Source organism: Aspergillus vadensis (assembly GCF_003184925.1).
Source record: "Aspergillus vadensis CBS 113365 unplaced genomic scaffold BO88scaffold_2, whole genome shotgun sequence".
Classification (NCBI taxonomy): domain Eukaryota; kingdom Fungi; phylum Ascomycota; class Eurotiomycetes; order Eurotiales; family Aspergillaceae; genus Aspergillus; species Aspergillus vadensis.
The window spans coordinates 1,555,890-1,568,981 of NW_020292040.1; the positions used below are offsets into that span (position 1 = coordinate 1,555,890).

The 13,092-nt window shown below is 48.9% G+C and overlaps 4 protein-coding genes across 4 annotated transcripts; 2 read left to right on the forward strand and 2 right to left on the reverse strand.

Annotated features, from left to right (window-relative positions):
• Positions 1-319: 319 nt before the first annotated feature.
• On the reverse strand, positions 320-2,374 carry BO88DRAFT_103356 (uncharacterized protein). The gene has a single exon (XM_025701206.1). The coding sequence runs from the start codon at positions 2,025-2,027 to the stop codon at positions 537-539; it is 1,491 nt and encodes a 496-aa protein (XP_025567495.1). The 5' UTR covers positions 2,028-2,374; the 3' UTR covers positions 320-536.
• Positions 2,375-5,956: 3,582 nt separating this feature from the next.
• On the forward strand, positions 5,957-6,634 carry BO88DRAFT_103371 (uncharacterized protein). The gene has a single exon (XM_025701207.1). The coding sequence runs from the start codon at positions 6,054-6,056 to the stop codon at positions 6,399-6,401; it is 348 nt and encodes a 115-aa protein (XP_025567496.1). The 5' UTR covers positions 5,957-6,053; the 3' UTR covers positions 6,402-6,634.
• Positions 6,635-10,506: 3,872 nt separating this feature from the next.
• Positions 10,507-12,131, reverse strand: BO88DRAFT_401305 (SMP-30/gluconolactonase/LRE family protein). Its single transcript, XM_025705807.1, has 3 exons — positions 11,591-12,131; positions 11,348-11,494; positions 10,507-11,275 (listed from the first exon to the last, which is right to left on the reverse strand). The coding sequence occupies exons 1-3, from the start codon at positions 11,755-11,757 to the stop codon at positions 10,678-10,680; spliced, it is 912 nt and encodes a 303-aa protein (XP_025567497.1). The 5' UTR covers positions 11,758-12,131; the 3' UTR covers positions 10,507-10,677.
• Positions 12,132-12,136: 5 nt separating this feature from the next.
• Positions 12,137-12,681, forward strand: BO88DRAFT_401308 (uncharacterized protein). The gene has a single exon (XM_025705808.1). The coding sequence runs from the start codon at positions 12,208-12,210 to the stop codon at positions 12,454-12,456; it is 249 nt and encodes an 82-aa protein (XP_025567498.1). The 5' UTR covers positions 12,137-12,207; the 3' UTR covers positions 12,457-12,681.
• Positions 12,682-13,092: the final 411 nt, after the last annotated feature.

Here is a 13,092-nt window from a genome sequence, read left to right on the forward strand (position 1 = left end):
TGCAGGCCGTTTAACTCATGGCAAAGCGAAGCAGAGAAACCCAACACCACCCAACATCTTAATCAACAATGGAAAACAACCAGGAGAGACATAACTGAGTAAATGTGTACGATAAATGTATAAGATAGACAAGTTGCATGATAATACCCGATCATGGAAAGACAAACAAGAGGCAACGACAAAGCCACCATTCAAAATACCACCCATCCATACACCTATTTCATATGCTGATCACACGAATCGTGCGCAGAGAGCTTTTCCCAATGCTTAAGATGACTTAGCCTCCGGAGGATATGGAAAGAAAACAAGCCTTTTAGGAACTTTTATGGCTCTCAGTCCTCAATGCGCAAGGGCATGCGGAGGTCGATTACATGACAAAAAAGGGAAAATGAGAAATGAAGATATCTCGAGAATGCGTGTCCCGCTGGCATTAGTAACCCTCCCTGCGAGCCGCCAGAAGTATTGTAGATTAATCCGATACTCGAGATGTCAAAGCCACATTAGGCGTCCGATGTTCACGTTTGCTATTCATCTCTTCAAGAGCTTCGCGCCCATTGTCCCGGGAACTGGGGCAATGATCTTGCTTGCTGGTCGTCGGGCAGCATACCTCGCTCAACGTGGGCTGCCGGATACGAAGTAGGAGTGGCCGACCACGTCACGGGCGGCCTGGTTGACGAACCGGCCATCAGGTGAGATGGCGCTGGGGCCAGCTTCCCACTTCCAGAAGTGTTCTCGACCATCTTTCTGGCCTCCGAGGCATGCCATGTGGCCTCGCGCTCAGAGGCGGTGGACTCGAAAGGCGGTCGTAGGGTAAGCGGGGATGCTGGCCTGGCCGGAAGCTGACCTGTAGGCACCAAGCGGGAGACGTGTTCACGGAAGAAATCCCTCTCAGAGCGATAGAAATCCCGTTCCTGCATCAGAGATCGGATTTGATCGTCCCGCCTCTTCAGCTCTTCAGTCTTCTTCTGGATCTCCTCCAGCTGCCCAGCAATCTTTTGCTCCAGCTGCATCTCGTTTCTCTTCCGATTTCGGAACCTCCTCGATGCATCGCTGTTCGCCTTCCGTTTCTCTGCCTGGCTAGAGGACCCTGATTTCAGATCTAGTATGCAAGGAATCATGCCAGGGTAGGGGGGATTCTCTGGTTGGGCTCCCGCAGCAGTCGCTTCTTCCCCTGTGGCCCTTGGTCCTGCCATGACTGAAGGCAAGCGAGCGGCGGGCTCGCTGGATCCGTACGCGGATGCATTGAGAAACGAGGGTGTAGTTTGCTGCATTGGCGCAGCAGACACTGCTGGAGATGACCGCCCAAGCTGACTGTAAGCAGAAACGGGGGTTGTAGGGCTTGTTTCCTGGGAGCTTGGAGCAGGCGTGGGGTTGGCGCTTGTCCGACGGCTGTGGAAAGTTGGAGTCGAATGCATGGAGATTGGAGCCGGTGCAGGATGCGTAGATGTCGAAACTGACTGCCCAGGATATGGATCAACGGATAAGGGAGAGCCAGGAGCTGCTGAATAAGAGGCTAGACGAGATGGGTGAGCCAGAGGAGACTGTGAAACACCCAGTCTCTGGGCGTAACCGCCTCCCGTTGAAACAAACCGCGCAGAAGGAGAAGCTGGGGCGATGGCCTGATGATGCTTCATAGCGGGAGACGCAGAGAGACGTTTTGCTGGGTGAACGGAAGGAGAGGGAAGATGGACTGATGGGGAGGAGGGCAGTCGTGCGTGGGATGGTGACGATGAAGTAGTCGGCACCTGGGACCCTAATGCTTCGCGACCGGGTTCGGCCGCAGCGACTGCTGCTTTTGACGGTGGGTTCAAGATCGACTCAACGCCGATGGAACGAAGCTGAGTAGATTTCACGGAAGGTTCCACAGGAGCTGATGGTTGCCAGGAAAGAGGCCGGGGACGCACAGGGTCCGGCCCATCGGAAGATGTAGAGTCATCGTCTGAGCGAGGCCGCTTTCTGCCAAACGTACTGTGATCCTCGGCCGGATGTGCATCGCCTGGGGAAGGGCCAGTCAAGGTGGACGACATATGCTCCGATTCTCTTTCGATAGATCGATGGAGCAACCTAGGGCATTGCTGGGCCCCCTCTCTCTCCAGATGAGCTGGAGACTCGTGAAGAGCTGCCTGAGAGAGGGAGCCGGCGGGTTGGGCAAGATGATAGCCTGACAGCGAATGATATTGTTGCGAGGAATGAACCGGGTGGGAGTATGGAAGACTCGCCAACACACTGATCCCGAGGGTAGCCACGGTGAAAGGAAAATCACGGAACCACAAGAGATTAAAATAAAGGGACAAAAGGAGGACCAGGTGGGAGAAACCCGGTTGCTTCAAGGGAAGAAGTGAAACCTCGATATCATACACCCGGTGGTGCTGCTTGTTCCCGACTAGGAGGGTATTGTTGGTTGCAGAAAAGACAGAGGAAGAAAGAAGTGAGTACTACACGATAGTGACCAGCAGTATACCGGATGTAGTAGTCGTAGGTAGTATGGCAGATTAACAACCGTGCAGATCGCACCGACAAGAAGAAAGATGATGTTTTTTTTAGAAGGAGGTAAAGGGCAGCAGAGGATGAAAGAAATACAAATTATCTATAAAGATAAATGAATAAATACGGAGAATGGGAGAGAGCAAAGAGGAAGAGAAGAAGAGGAAGATGGATAGAATGGAGGGCCAGCAGGGACAGGGGGGTGACAGTTGGAAGAACAGACAAGAAAGGAAGAAGTCAAGCCAGACTGTCCAGGAACGATGATGATTTATGATGAGGATTAGTTATTCTGATTATTTTCTCTAGGCATGGTTTATTATTATTATTGCTCGCGGACGGCTTTCCCGTAGGAGCAGAGACGATCGTAAAGTAACCTCGAACCGTTGTTGACAGCATCATTCGGCGGTGTGAAACGAAACGACAGTGAGAATAAAATAAAATAAAGATGGGATTAATCGGAAATCAGAATAATAATAATAGAAAAAAAAGGAATAAAAAAATAAAACAGAAATAAGAAAAGAAGAAAAAAATAAAATAAAAATCCTAATCGATCAAAAAGAAAAAAAAACTGATTGCTGGGATGAGATGGGCGGGGGCGACAAAAAACAAGAGTGGGTGGGACCCCATGAGTTGAACCCAGAGACGTGGGAAGAGGAGACAACTAAGACAAGGACCCGAAGCCGACTTGCATTGGGCGGATCGCGCATGTCACAACAGTGAGAGATAATGAGAAAGAAAAGAAGGGAAAAACAAAAATTTGAGAAAATTCTAAAAAAGGAAGACTAGTTACCAACTCCGAGTAAGAGGAACAAGAAACAAGAGAGTACACAGCACGACCGGCATGCTTAGGGGGAAGAAGGCAAGCAAGCAAGCAAGATGGCAAAGTGTATAAACTAAAGTAGAAAAAGAGAGTTTTGAGGTCAACTTCCAGTGGCAGGTGTATCCATACCGACATGGGTGTGTGCCTTCTTACATACATACATACATACATACAGCTTACATACATACTTACATACCGAGTACCTCGCCATAACCTCCTTCCGGTCAGAGGTACTTACATTTGACATACATACATCTCAGTCATACATACGTGGAGACTCTTGTTTCCCTCCCCTTCCGCCCCCCGACAGCCTGGCTTAACCCAGGCCTGGTTGGCAGAAGGGCTCTACTACCTATCCTGCAGCCCATTCTCATGATCATAATAATAATTATATAATCCTTGTTATTATTAATATTTTGACTGTATTATTATTGATCTATCGCGCCTACCATCGAAGCACCTAATCTACTTGCCGTCTTAGTACCCAAAAATACGTACTTGTTGAGAAGTTCGAACCTCGGACCTGACTCGTACTTAGCAGGGTGATACGGACATACATGCAGATTGCATACTTTAGATTAGGTAGTAGGACCTGGACGATGATACCCGGTGGCCAAAAGTACCAACTGAAGTAGTAATAAGAAGAGAGAAAAGATGAAGAGAGGGGCTAGTGGAGGCAAGTCAACGCCGTGAATGAGAAGAGACTCGGGGGTGACGGAATCTCACTGCACTGGAGCTGCTGGGCTGGGAAGCTGTTCCCAATATAGTTGTTGGGTAGGAGGTAAACTAGTCATGAAGAGGAAAGGGTCTCTACTACTTACTACTATTTTGCTCAGTAGTAGTGGATCATCATCATCATCCATCATCTTGTCCAGAATAATCGCTGACGAACGTGGAAATGATTTAAAATGGGGAAAAAATAATCTCTCAAAAAGTATAACAGTTAGCTTACTGCGCTATCAAAAAAAATTGGGGAGGTGCTATAGGGATGGGGACTCCATACCTAGACTACTACTTGTAGACAAACCATTTACACACACTCACCCACCCACCACTTCCCAAGTGAGTTGGCCATCTTGGAGATTGAACTTTCCTTTACTTGCCGAAGCAGGAAATCTACGAGAGAGCGCGCCGCCTCCGGAATGGAGCTATTAGTTTTCTCTGGGTAGTGGATAGGGATCCCACGGGATCCTTCCACAGCCCCAGCTGGCTGGCCGAGCGAAGCGTGCATTAATTTACTAGGCAGACAGACAGACAGACAGAATTCCAGGTATGTCAGTAAAAACTGCTAACTAACTAACTAACTAACTACCTGGCCAACAAGCGTAACCCACTAACAACGAGCTAGTGAGGTCACTAGAGGCAACTAACACCGGCCTTGGGGCTGGGGAAAAGGTGCAGGTGAACCGGAGCGCTTAAACTGGGCGCGCCAGCACTATGGATCAGTGGAGGCCCTGAAAATACCTGCTTGGTACTTTACCGATACCGACCGATTCAGCCGGAGATCAGGCTGTGTCGGGTTCCTTACGGTACCCGTGAGGTATACTGTAGGTATCTTTCTTCCGTTACTTTACGCCATACTAAAAGCACTCACTCATTCAACTTCCCGAGTGCACTTACCGCCTTTAAGCGCCATCAACTCACTATCAGAGCTATAGTACTATTCAACCATCGACTCCATAGCTACAATTTACTAGACTGGAGTAGTCTATACAGAGCCTCTAAGCGTGAAATCATGCCACTCAAAAGAGTATGACTAAGTCACCGGTTTTTCTCGGAAGGATTTCACCTCCATTCCTGCCTTATGACGATCTCAAAACTAATCACTGCTCAAGGTTTTGGTGCTTCGCATTTCGTCTCCACGGATTTCACTTGCCAATCCACATCTCGATACTGATAGACTTCGGGTGTCGCTCGCAGCCCCAACAGCCTCAACTATATCATGTTAGCTAAGTTGAATGATCGTCACTGACGAGATAGTTTGTTGCACGAGTGACATGGCTGGGTCGAACAAAGTGGACTTGTACCGGTTAGGGAATACATCCACCCCCAAGGTGAAAAAAACAGCCAGAATGGACGGAGTCTTGACCGAAAGTAGCGAAAGAAAGAAAAAAGAAAAGAAATGTTTTCGACGAAAGACAGCTACAACACAAAAGTAAAATCTGAAAAACCGGAAAAGAAAAAAAGAAAAAAGAAAAAAAAAAAAAAAGGTAGAGAAAAGAGAAAAGTAAACATCTGGCTAGCTCTAACTCTGAATGAAACCATGTCGTGGCTTTGTGTTGCCGGCTGTTTTAGACCCTCGTTCACCCTCCAGGCGACGCTTATCCGGACGGGTCTTTCCTGCCTATCTACCTAAGACTAGATGCCTTAGCCCCAGAGTAGCTGCCGTGCCAATTCCTCCTAAGAAGCTAAAACAAGGCCCTCGTCTAGTTCGCATCGGCAGATGGGGCGGATGGCCTCGCTTCTCCCACTCAGGACGCCCAAATCACGATGTCTTGCATGCATGCGGGCAACATGCTTTTGCCTTCCTTCCCCCCCCCCCCAAATGTGGATGACAGACGGGTGACCGTCGTCGTTCCCATGTCATCTGCTGATCACCGTTGCTTCTCACCTTTCTAATTTTCTGGTTGTCATCCTTCAGTACACCTCGGGGATTCTGTCTCCGGTTCTTCCTTACCTCGAGGTCAACACTTTCTTATCACAGGGTGTCTTGATAGGCGTGTTTGGTGACCTCGTTTGTCTCAATTCGATGGGTCCTTCCTGGTGGCTTAGCAAAGTCTTTAAAAACTGGGTCTGTGGGCTGCAAGGATCATTTTTCGTTGCACGCAGGCAACAGAGAAGACAGATCATCGGAGAGACTGGCTCGTCATCATCTTACTGTCATCTAAGTGGTCCACGGAGGATGCTTTGTGTTTTCATTCGGACTTTGGTGTCCAGCGAGGTCGGCCCAAAGGCCAAAGGGAAACTGTGGTGTTTCAGCTACGTCATCGGGCATCAATCGCTTTGTAAACACCTTAGAAGCAAATGTGCAATAGATGGTGCTTGCTGTATATCCCGCAAACTTCATGGGGACATAAAGGTATCTTGCCTACCTTGAATCATCAGCAGCATACTCATAGACTCTACATTGCATTGTGACTGCTTCGATGTAGAGCTTCTTGGTCTCGAAGAATGTTCTCGGACTGTATATGATGTTAAAAGTCACCGGATCAAGGAGATATCTACTTGCAGGCTGCAACACAGCCCAACCATATGCAACGAGTGCAGTTAGCATCCTCTCCCTTCCAGCTGTGAAGCTCAAATGCTAGGGTAACCCAGTATGAACTCTTGGGTGCTGCAGGCGGAAGCCAACTACTATTATAGACGGGCGTACGGGCTGGATTGGTGGGATATAACAGAGTCTCCGAAGCTTGCATCATGGGTACCAGGCCACTAAATTTTGAAACTATTGGTGGCCGAGCTAGTCCGGATTGCCGCGTCCTTGACTGTCAGGTGGCTCCCACTTGCTTCGCTTTGTCTTTCGACCATTTCACGACCGTCGTACCATCTATGGTAACATTGCCTATACTTTGGGGTTTAGAGGGTATTGGTTGGGACGGATCTCTGATCTCTGCTGCATGCATGAGATTGAGACACGATGCTTGTACTTTTGAATTTGAGAAGTGGGACCGCAGGAGAAGTCAGGCAAAAAACCGAAGACAATAAGAAAATAAGATAATAATGACCATTGGGATAAGGCAAAGGAACAGAAAATAGAGTAAAGTAGGAAAAGAGAGTCTGTAGATCTGTCAAGTACATATGTCGGTAAGGATCGGTGAGCTCCATGCTTCTGCAGAAAGTAGCGAATTACCTGCAGTGAGCTTGGGAAATTTCTCTGCGATCTAGCCGATCCAAAGACCGCCATTGGCTAGCAGCAGGAAAATTGGTGGCCCTTCCTTCGTTTTCAGTGGGCGGGCCCCCCCTCTGTACTACCTCAAAGGGACTGTTGCTTCGTCTAGCTGGCGCACCCAGCTGAATTGGGATTCCCCCCTGCTACGGAGTAGTCAATGCCTCCGTTAGTCACTAGAGTATTTCACACGCTGGATGGTTCGCTCTGAAACCCCACGGACGGGCGGTAACCTCGCTAGCCACGGCAAACAAGATTCGATCGCATTCGTATCTCCCTTATCATTATTGAACAAATCATAGCTACTGCCCGTCATTAGGTCATGAAAAAGACGGACGATGATGGTATTGCCGCGGAGTAAGGGTGATGTCCACCGTGTCGGTATAGGGTAAATGTTCTGGTTATGCGGGCGGCACATCGGTTCTGGAAGCCTCTTCTAGCCAACTGCGGGTCAGGCCAACTTGGTCTTCAGATGGTGAGCCAATTCGTGCGAAACTACATGCGATTTAGTGGAAGGTTGGCGGTAAAGCTAGTAGCTACCTGCTATCTAGCTCTTCTCTCTTTGGTAGATTGAGGTACACACGTTACCTGATTAATATGTGCGGGAAGTGGAGACGAGGTGTTCCGTCCTCATTTGATTCATCCATCGTGGCGGCTTGACGGGACCAGGCATGGCATGGGACGATGAGACTGATAGCAGACGCCAGTCAGTCCAGCGGTCGGGATCGGAACCATTCTCCGCCTTCTCATTTGTGTGCCTCTTTTCGTTCATTGTTTGCCCTGGTAATGAAAGACATAATTTTATCCTTGTGGATTCAATTGGTCCCTAAGTAGTCACCTCCTCTGCCACGGTAGCGAATCCCGGCGACTGTTGATGTTCATTTATTTTCTTTATTCCTGCCCTGGGCTAAATTATGGCCTAACCCGGCACCGCTCTGTGGTACTAAAAGACACTAGGCCGGGGAAGACCACGGGGACGCAGGCGGAATTGGAAATGGGGACGAAGTGTGAGAGAAGCTGCATTAGTTCGTGCGTTAGCTCATGTTTTAGTCGGGGGAGAGGAGAGGGGGCTTTTCCCAGAGGAGTGGTTCCTGGTTGCGTGCTATTGACGGTTATCAGTTTAGACCATGGGGGAGGGACGAATTTCGAGGCAAGCCGTCGGAAAAGGATGGTTTTGGAAGAATAAGGTGGCTTCGGTCTGAATTCTCGAATGTTGGATTTCGAACCAAGGGGAGTAGAAGGTTGCGAACACGGCATCCTCGGCCATCTGACCTGCCTTCCTTCACAATCCTGCGAAGGAAGTGTGTCTTACCCAAGGAGGAAGGTGAAGATGGATTATTATTTTGAGAACTTATCAATCACGACGCCATTCGATCCTAGCAATAACAAAGCCCTTTTTCGATCGCCACAGAACCTGCAGTGAATGGTATTGTCTCCTCATTGCTTTTTCCTCCATAAATTTTCATTTTTTTTTCGTAGTTCATTTTTCTCCTTCCCAAGCCTTCCTTCCTACCACCCCACCCTCCTTTGCCTCATATTTGCTTCCTCCTGGACTGTCAGTCTCCAAATATATGATTCGCCTTTTTTCAGTGCCGCTGTAGCCGTCTCCCAGCTAATTTTCAACGGTTATCCTAGTGGGATTTATCTCGTTCTGTACTGATCAATGTTATCTATCTTCTTTTACCGTGGATTTGAAATTGTTCGAATTTTCTCTTGACACTGTTTTTACCTCCATAGGTTACGGGTCCAGATCCCAACCACGGAGTACGCAGGCAGCAAATCTGCGCATCGGAAGGTATCCACTCTGTGCCCTCCGTACTTTCGAACTGCTGGCCCTGCGTCGCCTAGCTGGTATTCTCATGTACGTAAGGATGTGCATACTTACATCTGTACTTATTGAATGTATGTATAGTAAGTGTACAGTCAGGGAACTCAGTAAAAGTACTATTACCCTGCACAGAAAAAAAGCAACAATAAGGGGAAAAAGTAAAATATATATACATAGCCAAGTGGCTCCAGTCCATCCACGAGTCTCTCCGTTTGCCTACACCTCTGCATAACTCAATAACGTACCTATCATCCATCCAGCAGGCCAGGCGGCAGTGATATCAGAATAACCGGTATGTTCACATGGAAGGGCTAGCTCCGGCTAGATCCCAGGCCCCAGGGCAAGTGATGGTATTGCCGTAGCGCATATGTGCGGCATATGCATGCAACATGCTTCACACTTGTCACCCACCTTCCTGGGAGAAGTCAAGCGATCATCAAGTTAGACTCCGGATAGGGCAGGAACCTCTGCATGCGATCTAAAGATCCTGTGAGTGGGATGCCATTGTAGAGGACCCGGAAAGAAGGTAGGTTGGAGGAGGAGAATGGCATTATGGGTGAGAACTCGTTTGTTTTCTGGCTGCAGCCTGCATGCCTGTTTTATCCTCAGGCAGCAATCTTTTTCTGGGGCGTACTTTGTACCTACTAAACCCTGTGTGTGAATGTATGACATAAGTAGATGCTAGAATGCTAGAATGTACCTTGCCACTCAGGGCTATACATTACTCCAGTAATAGCCACTGAGATCATTCTGGGCTCATCATTACCTGCCGAGTGTACTAATTCATGTTCCATTTACTTGCTTGACTCTGGTTACTTTCCCCACAAGCTTCTTCATGCAATGTAGCGGTAAGACGAGTGACAACTTCTACAACAGATCATAGCTTTAGATTGTATTCCTACTTACCTTTCCGTTGTGATTGATGTTCAATGTACACATTTAATTCTTCAGGTCAAATATTTATCGAGAGACTAATCCTGATAGGAATATTGGCAGGAAAGGCAAGGGCTAAGTTGGAAGAGTAGTCAGCAAAACCATTAGGGGCGAAAACCAAATGGAAAGTTGAAATGGACAAGAAAGCAGAAAGAAGAAAGAAGACATACAATTCTTTTGGTCACTTCCAGGTCTGCTGACTTGCGCTTTCCAAAAGTCCCACTGCCAACTCCTCTGCACCCACCGTTCGTCGATCCGCGGACCTCTCACTTATCCTCCGGTTCCGACACGGCCAAGGCAGCCTTTCATCCTTCTTCATCGGAAAGAACGACAACTGCAAGGATACGTATCTGCTGCTGCCATTATACTTTCAATCCTGACCTCCAGCATGTCTATCACAACATGTAACAACGATGCAGATATGTTTCACAACATACCCTGTACTGTTACCAGAAGTACCTGATGGCTCCACCTCAGCTCTGTGCGAATCCTGTGGCTAACAGACTCATCATTTTCTTCTGGGCAGACATTACACTTTGGCTGGAACAGCTGTCTCAAAAGACTCATTTTCACGATTATGTTGATCTCTCTAGATGGGTATACAGACCATACGGCTCCAACCCAGACGCCCCAACTGGTGATTCCTTTCAAGGTGATAGTCCGACAAGCGGTCAGATCGGCTTATCTTTAGCAATCAACTAATTCCGCTAGTCTATCGAGTACTACCTATTGCAGGCTGCCTTCAAGTCGAAACTCATTCTTAGGCTTACCCTTGATGCCGACGTCGACTCTATAGAGCCGGCCTCCATACCGGACGGATTCCGGAAGCTGGTCATCATTGGTATCATCCTTGGCGGTCGTGATGAAGAGCTCCGTTCCCACAAAAACTGGACAGGTAATGTTTCGAGTGGGAAAAGTTATCTCGCCAATGACCTTGCCCTCCGGCGAGATACGAATCACCTTCCCACCACCGTAAATAGCACTCCATATACACCCCTCCTCATCGATGGCAAACCCATCTGGCTCCTTTGGCTCCCCAATGTCAAAGAACACCCTTCGGTTGCTGATGTTTCCGGTCTCAGCATCGAAATCAAAGGCGTAAATCTTGCCGGTGGGAGAGTCGGTCAGGTACATAGTGTCATCCGCAGGATTCCAGCCAATCCCGTTGGGAATCGTCACCTGTTCAACCATGCGGTGCAGTTTCATGTCCGGGTCTAGCCTGAATATCACACCTTCGTTGACTGGGTTCTGCACCTTAGGATCGTTCATGGCTCCAGCCCAGAAGCGTCCGTGGCTGTCGACGGCCCCATCGTTGAAACGCATTCTGTTTTGATGACGTTCCCGATGAGTCAGACTCCACGAGGATGATGGCAAGGAAGCTGGATTATCGACTTACCTATGCTCCTTGGCCGGATCGTCCCACACTTTCTGAATATAGGACAGTGCGCCCGTGGTGCGGTCAACCAGGGCAAATCCATGTTTTGCGGCTACGACAATCTGGTTCTCGCGTGAATCCCCAGCATTCGCAATGTTGGCGGTTACTCTACAAAGATTCGGAGTATGATATTAGTGTCATTTTGGGCACCGCTTACGGTGTAATTATTTTGTGGGCCAAGGAGTCTAGCTAGGAGCGACATACCCGATTGACACAGATGTGTCCATGATCTTCAGGGAGTCGGGGCCTTTGGCCAGGTCCAGAACGTATAGCTTCTGCTCCCATATATCGACAAAGCGAAACTCATTTCTGGTCTTGTCGTGAAACGGTCCTTCCAATAAGGTTCCTGGTACATCGACATACGGCTGCATACAGAAACCAGTGTGAGGATCAGCCTCCCAGTTCTTACCTCCTTGGGCCGGTCGCCTTCATTAAAAAATAAACGTGAGATACCATACCTCAGAGACCGTCCACTTTTGGTACTGAAAGCCGGACATTTCGATGGCAGGCTGATGCGCAATCCTCAGAACCGGTGATTCAGATATGGGGATTAGATCGGGGGCAACCGTGTACTCAGCTAGGTCGAGACAACCTAGTCAGTTTAAGGAATATGCGCGGCGGCTAAGACCAGACGATTGCTGGAAAATGGAACCGTTGTGTGTGTGCTGAGGAATCCAGCCCGAAAGAGAGAATCGATAGTCGAAGTCTCATGGGCAGCTTTTCGGGATTGTCCTCGGTTGCCAAGCCCAGTCGCCAGTCGTCCCCGCACGAACCTCATCGAACACTTTTCTGGTTCTTCTCACCTTAGCGTTAGGAAGCTCATGGCTAGTGGGGCTAGCTGGCTTCTGTGTGCTACGGTGCTCGTCTACGGAGTACTATCTACGTACCAGGCTACCAGCAAAGGCAGTCTGGCACTGCCCATCGGGTCACTGCTCCGTGTCAAGTTAGTCGGTACTTTCACCGGTGGGTGGCCCAATCCAGGTGCCACTGGTGCTAATCAAGTCTGGACTAAGCAAACCGCGTCGGTTTCAGCTGGAGCTCGGCCTCCTGCTCGTCATGCCAATAAATAGACATAGTGTCTCATCGGATGTCCGTCTCTCTCACGGCCCAGGAAAGTACTCCAAAGTCCAAACACCCGGCTCGATGGCCTTTCCACTATTGAGACCGCCGGGATTTTGGTGGATACGATTATTGGAACCCACCATCTAGGCGCGACTCCACCCAATGGAGCTGACTATCACCTGTCATGTGAATTGGTATCAGCTATCTGGACCAACAGTTTCGTCACAGCAAACGTGGGAAAACTTATCGAATGAATGCCCAGGAAAAGCAAAGACGAGAAGGAAGAGGAAGCCAGGTACCCACCGGCGAATGCGTTTGATCGGGCTAATTGAATGGAGTCTCACCATGACGCCAGCCAGCCTTGGTGCTGTCAGTGACAGGGTGCGGCAGGCTTCCCGTGTTCCGCCTCATTTGTTCCAGACAAGGGTCGCGGTGGAGCAAAGTCACATACGGGGTGATGTTACGGACAAATAGGAATGCACCCGGGGGGACCTCTCCCTGGAGCATTGTGGCAGTCTGGAAAATATGGCGACAGCCAGTAGCGGTTTAGTTTAGGGCTTAAAGCAAGCTGCGCGACAGAGCAGGATCAAGCAATGTGAGTCCCGGATCTAAAAGCGTTCCTTGGATGCAGACACGGCATATCC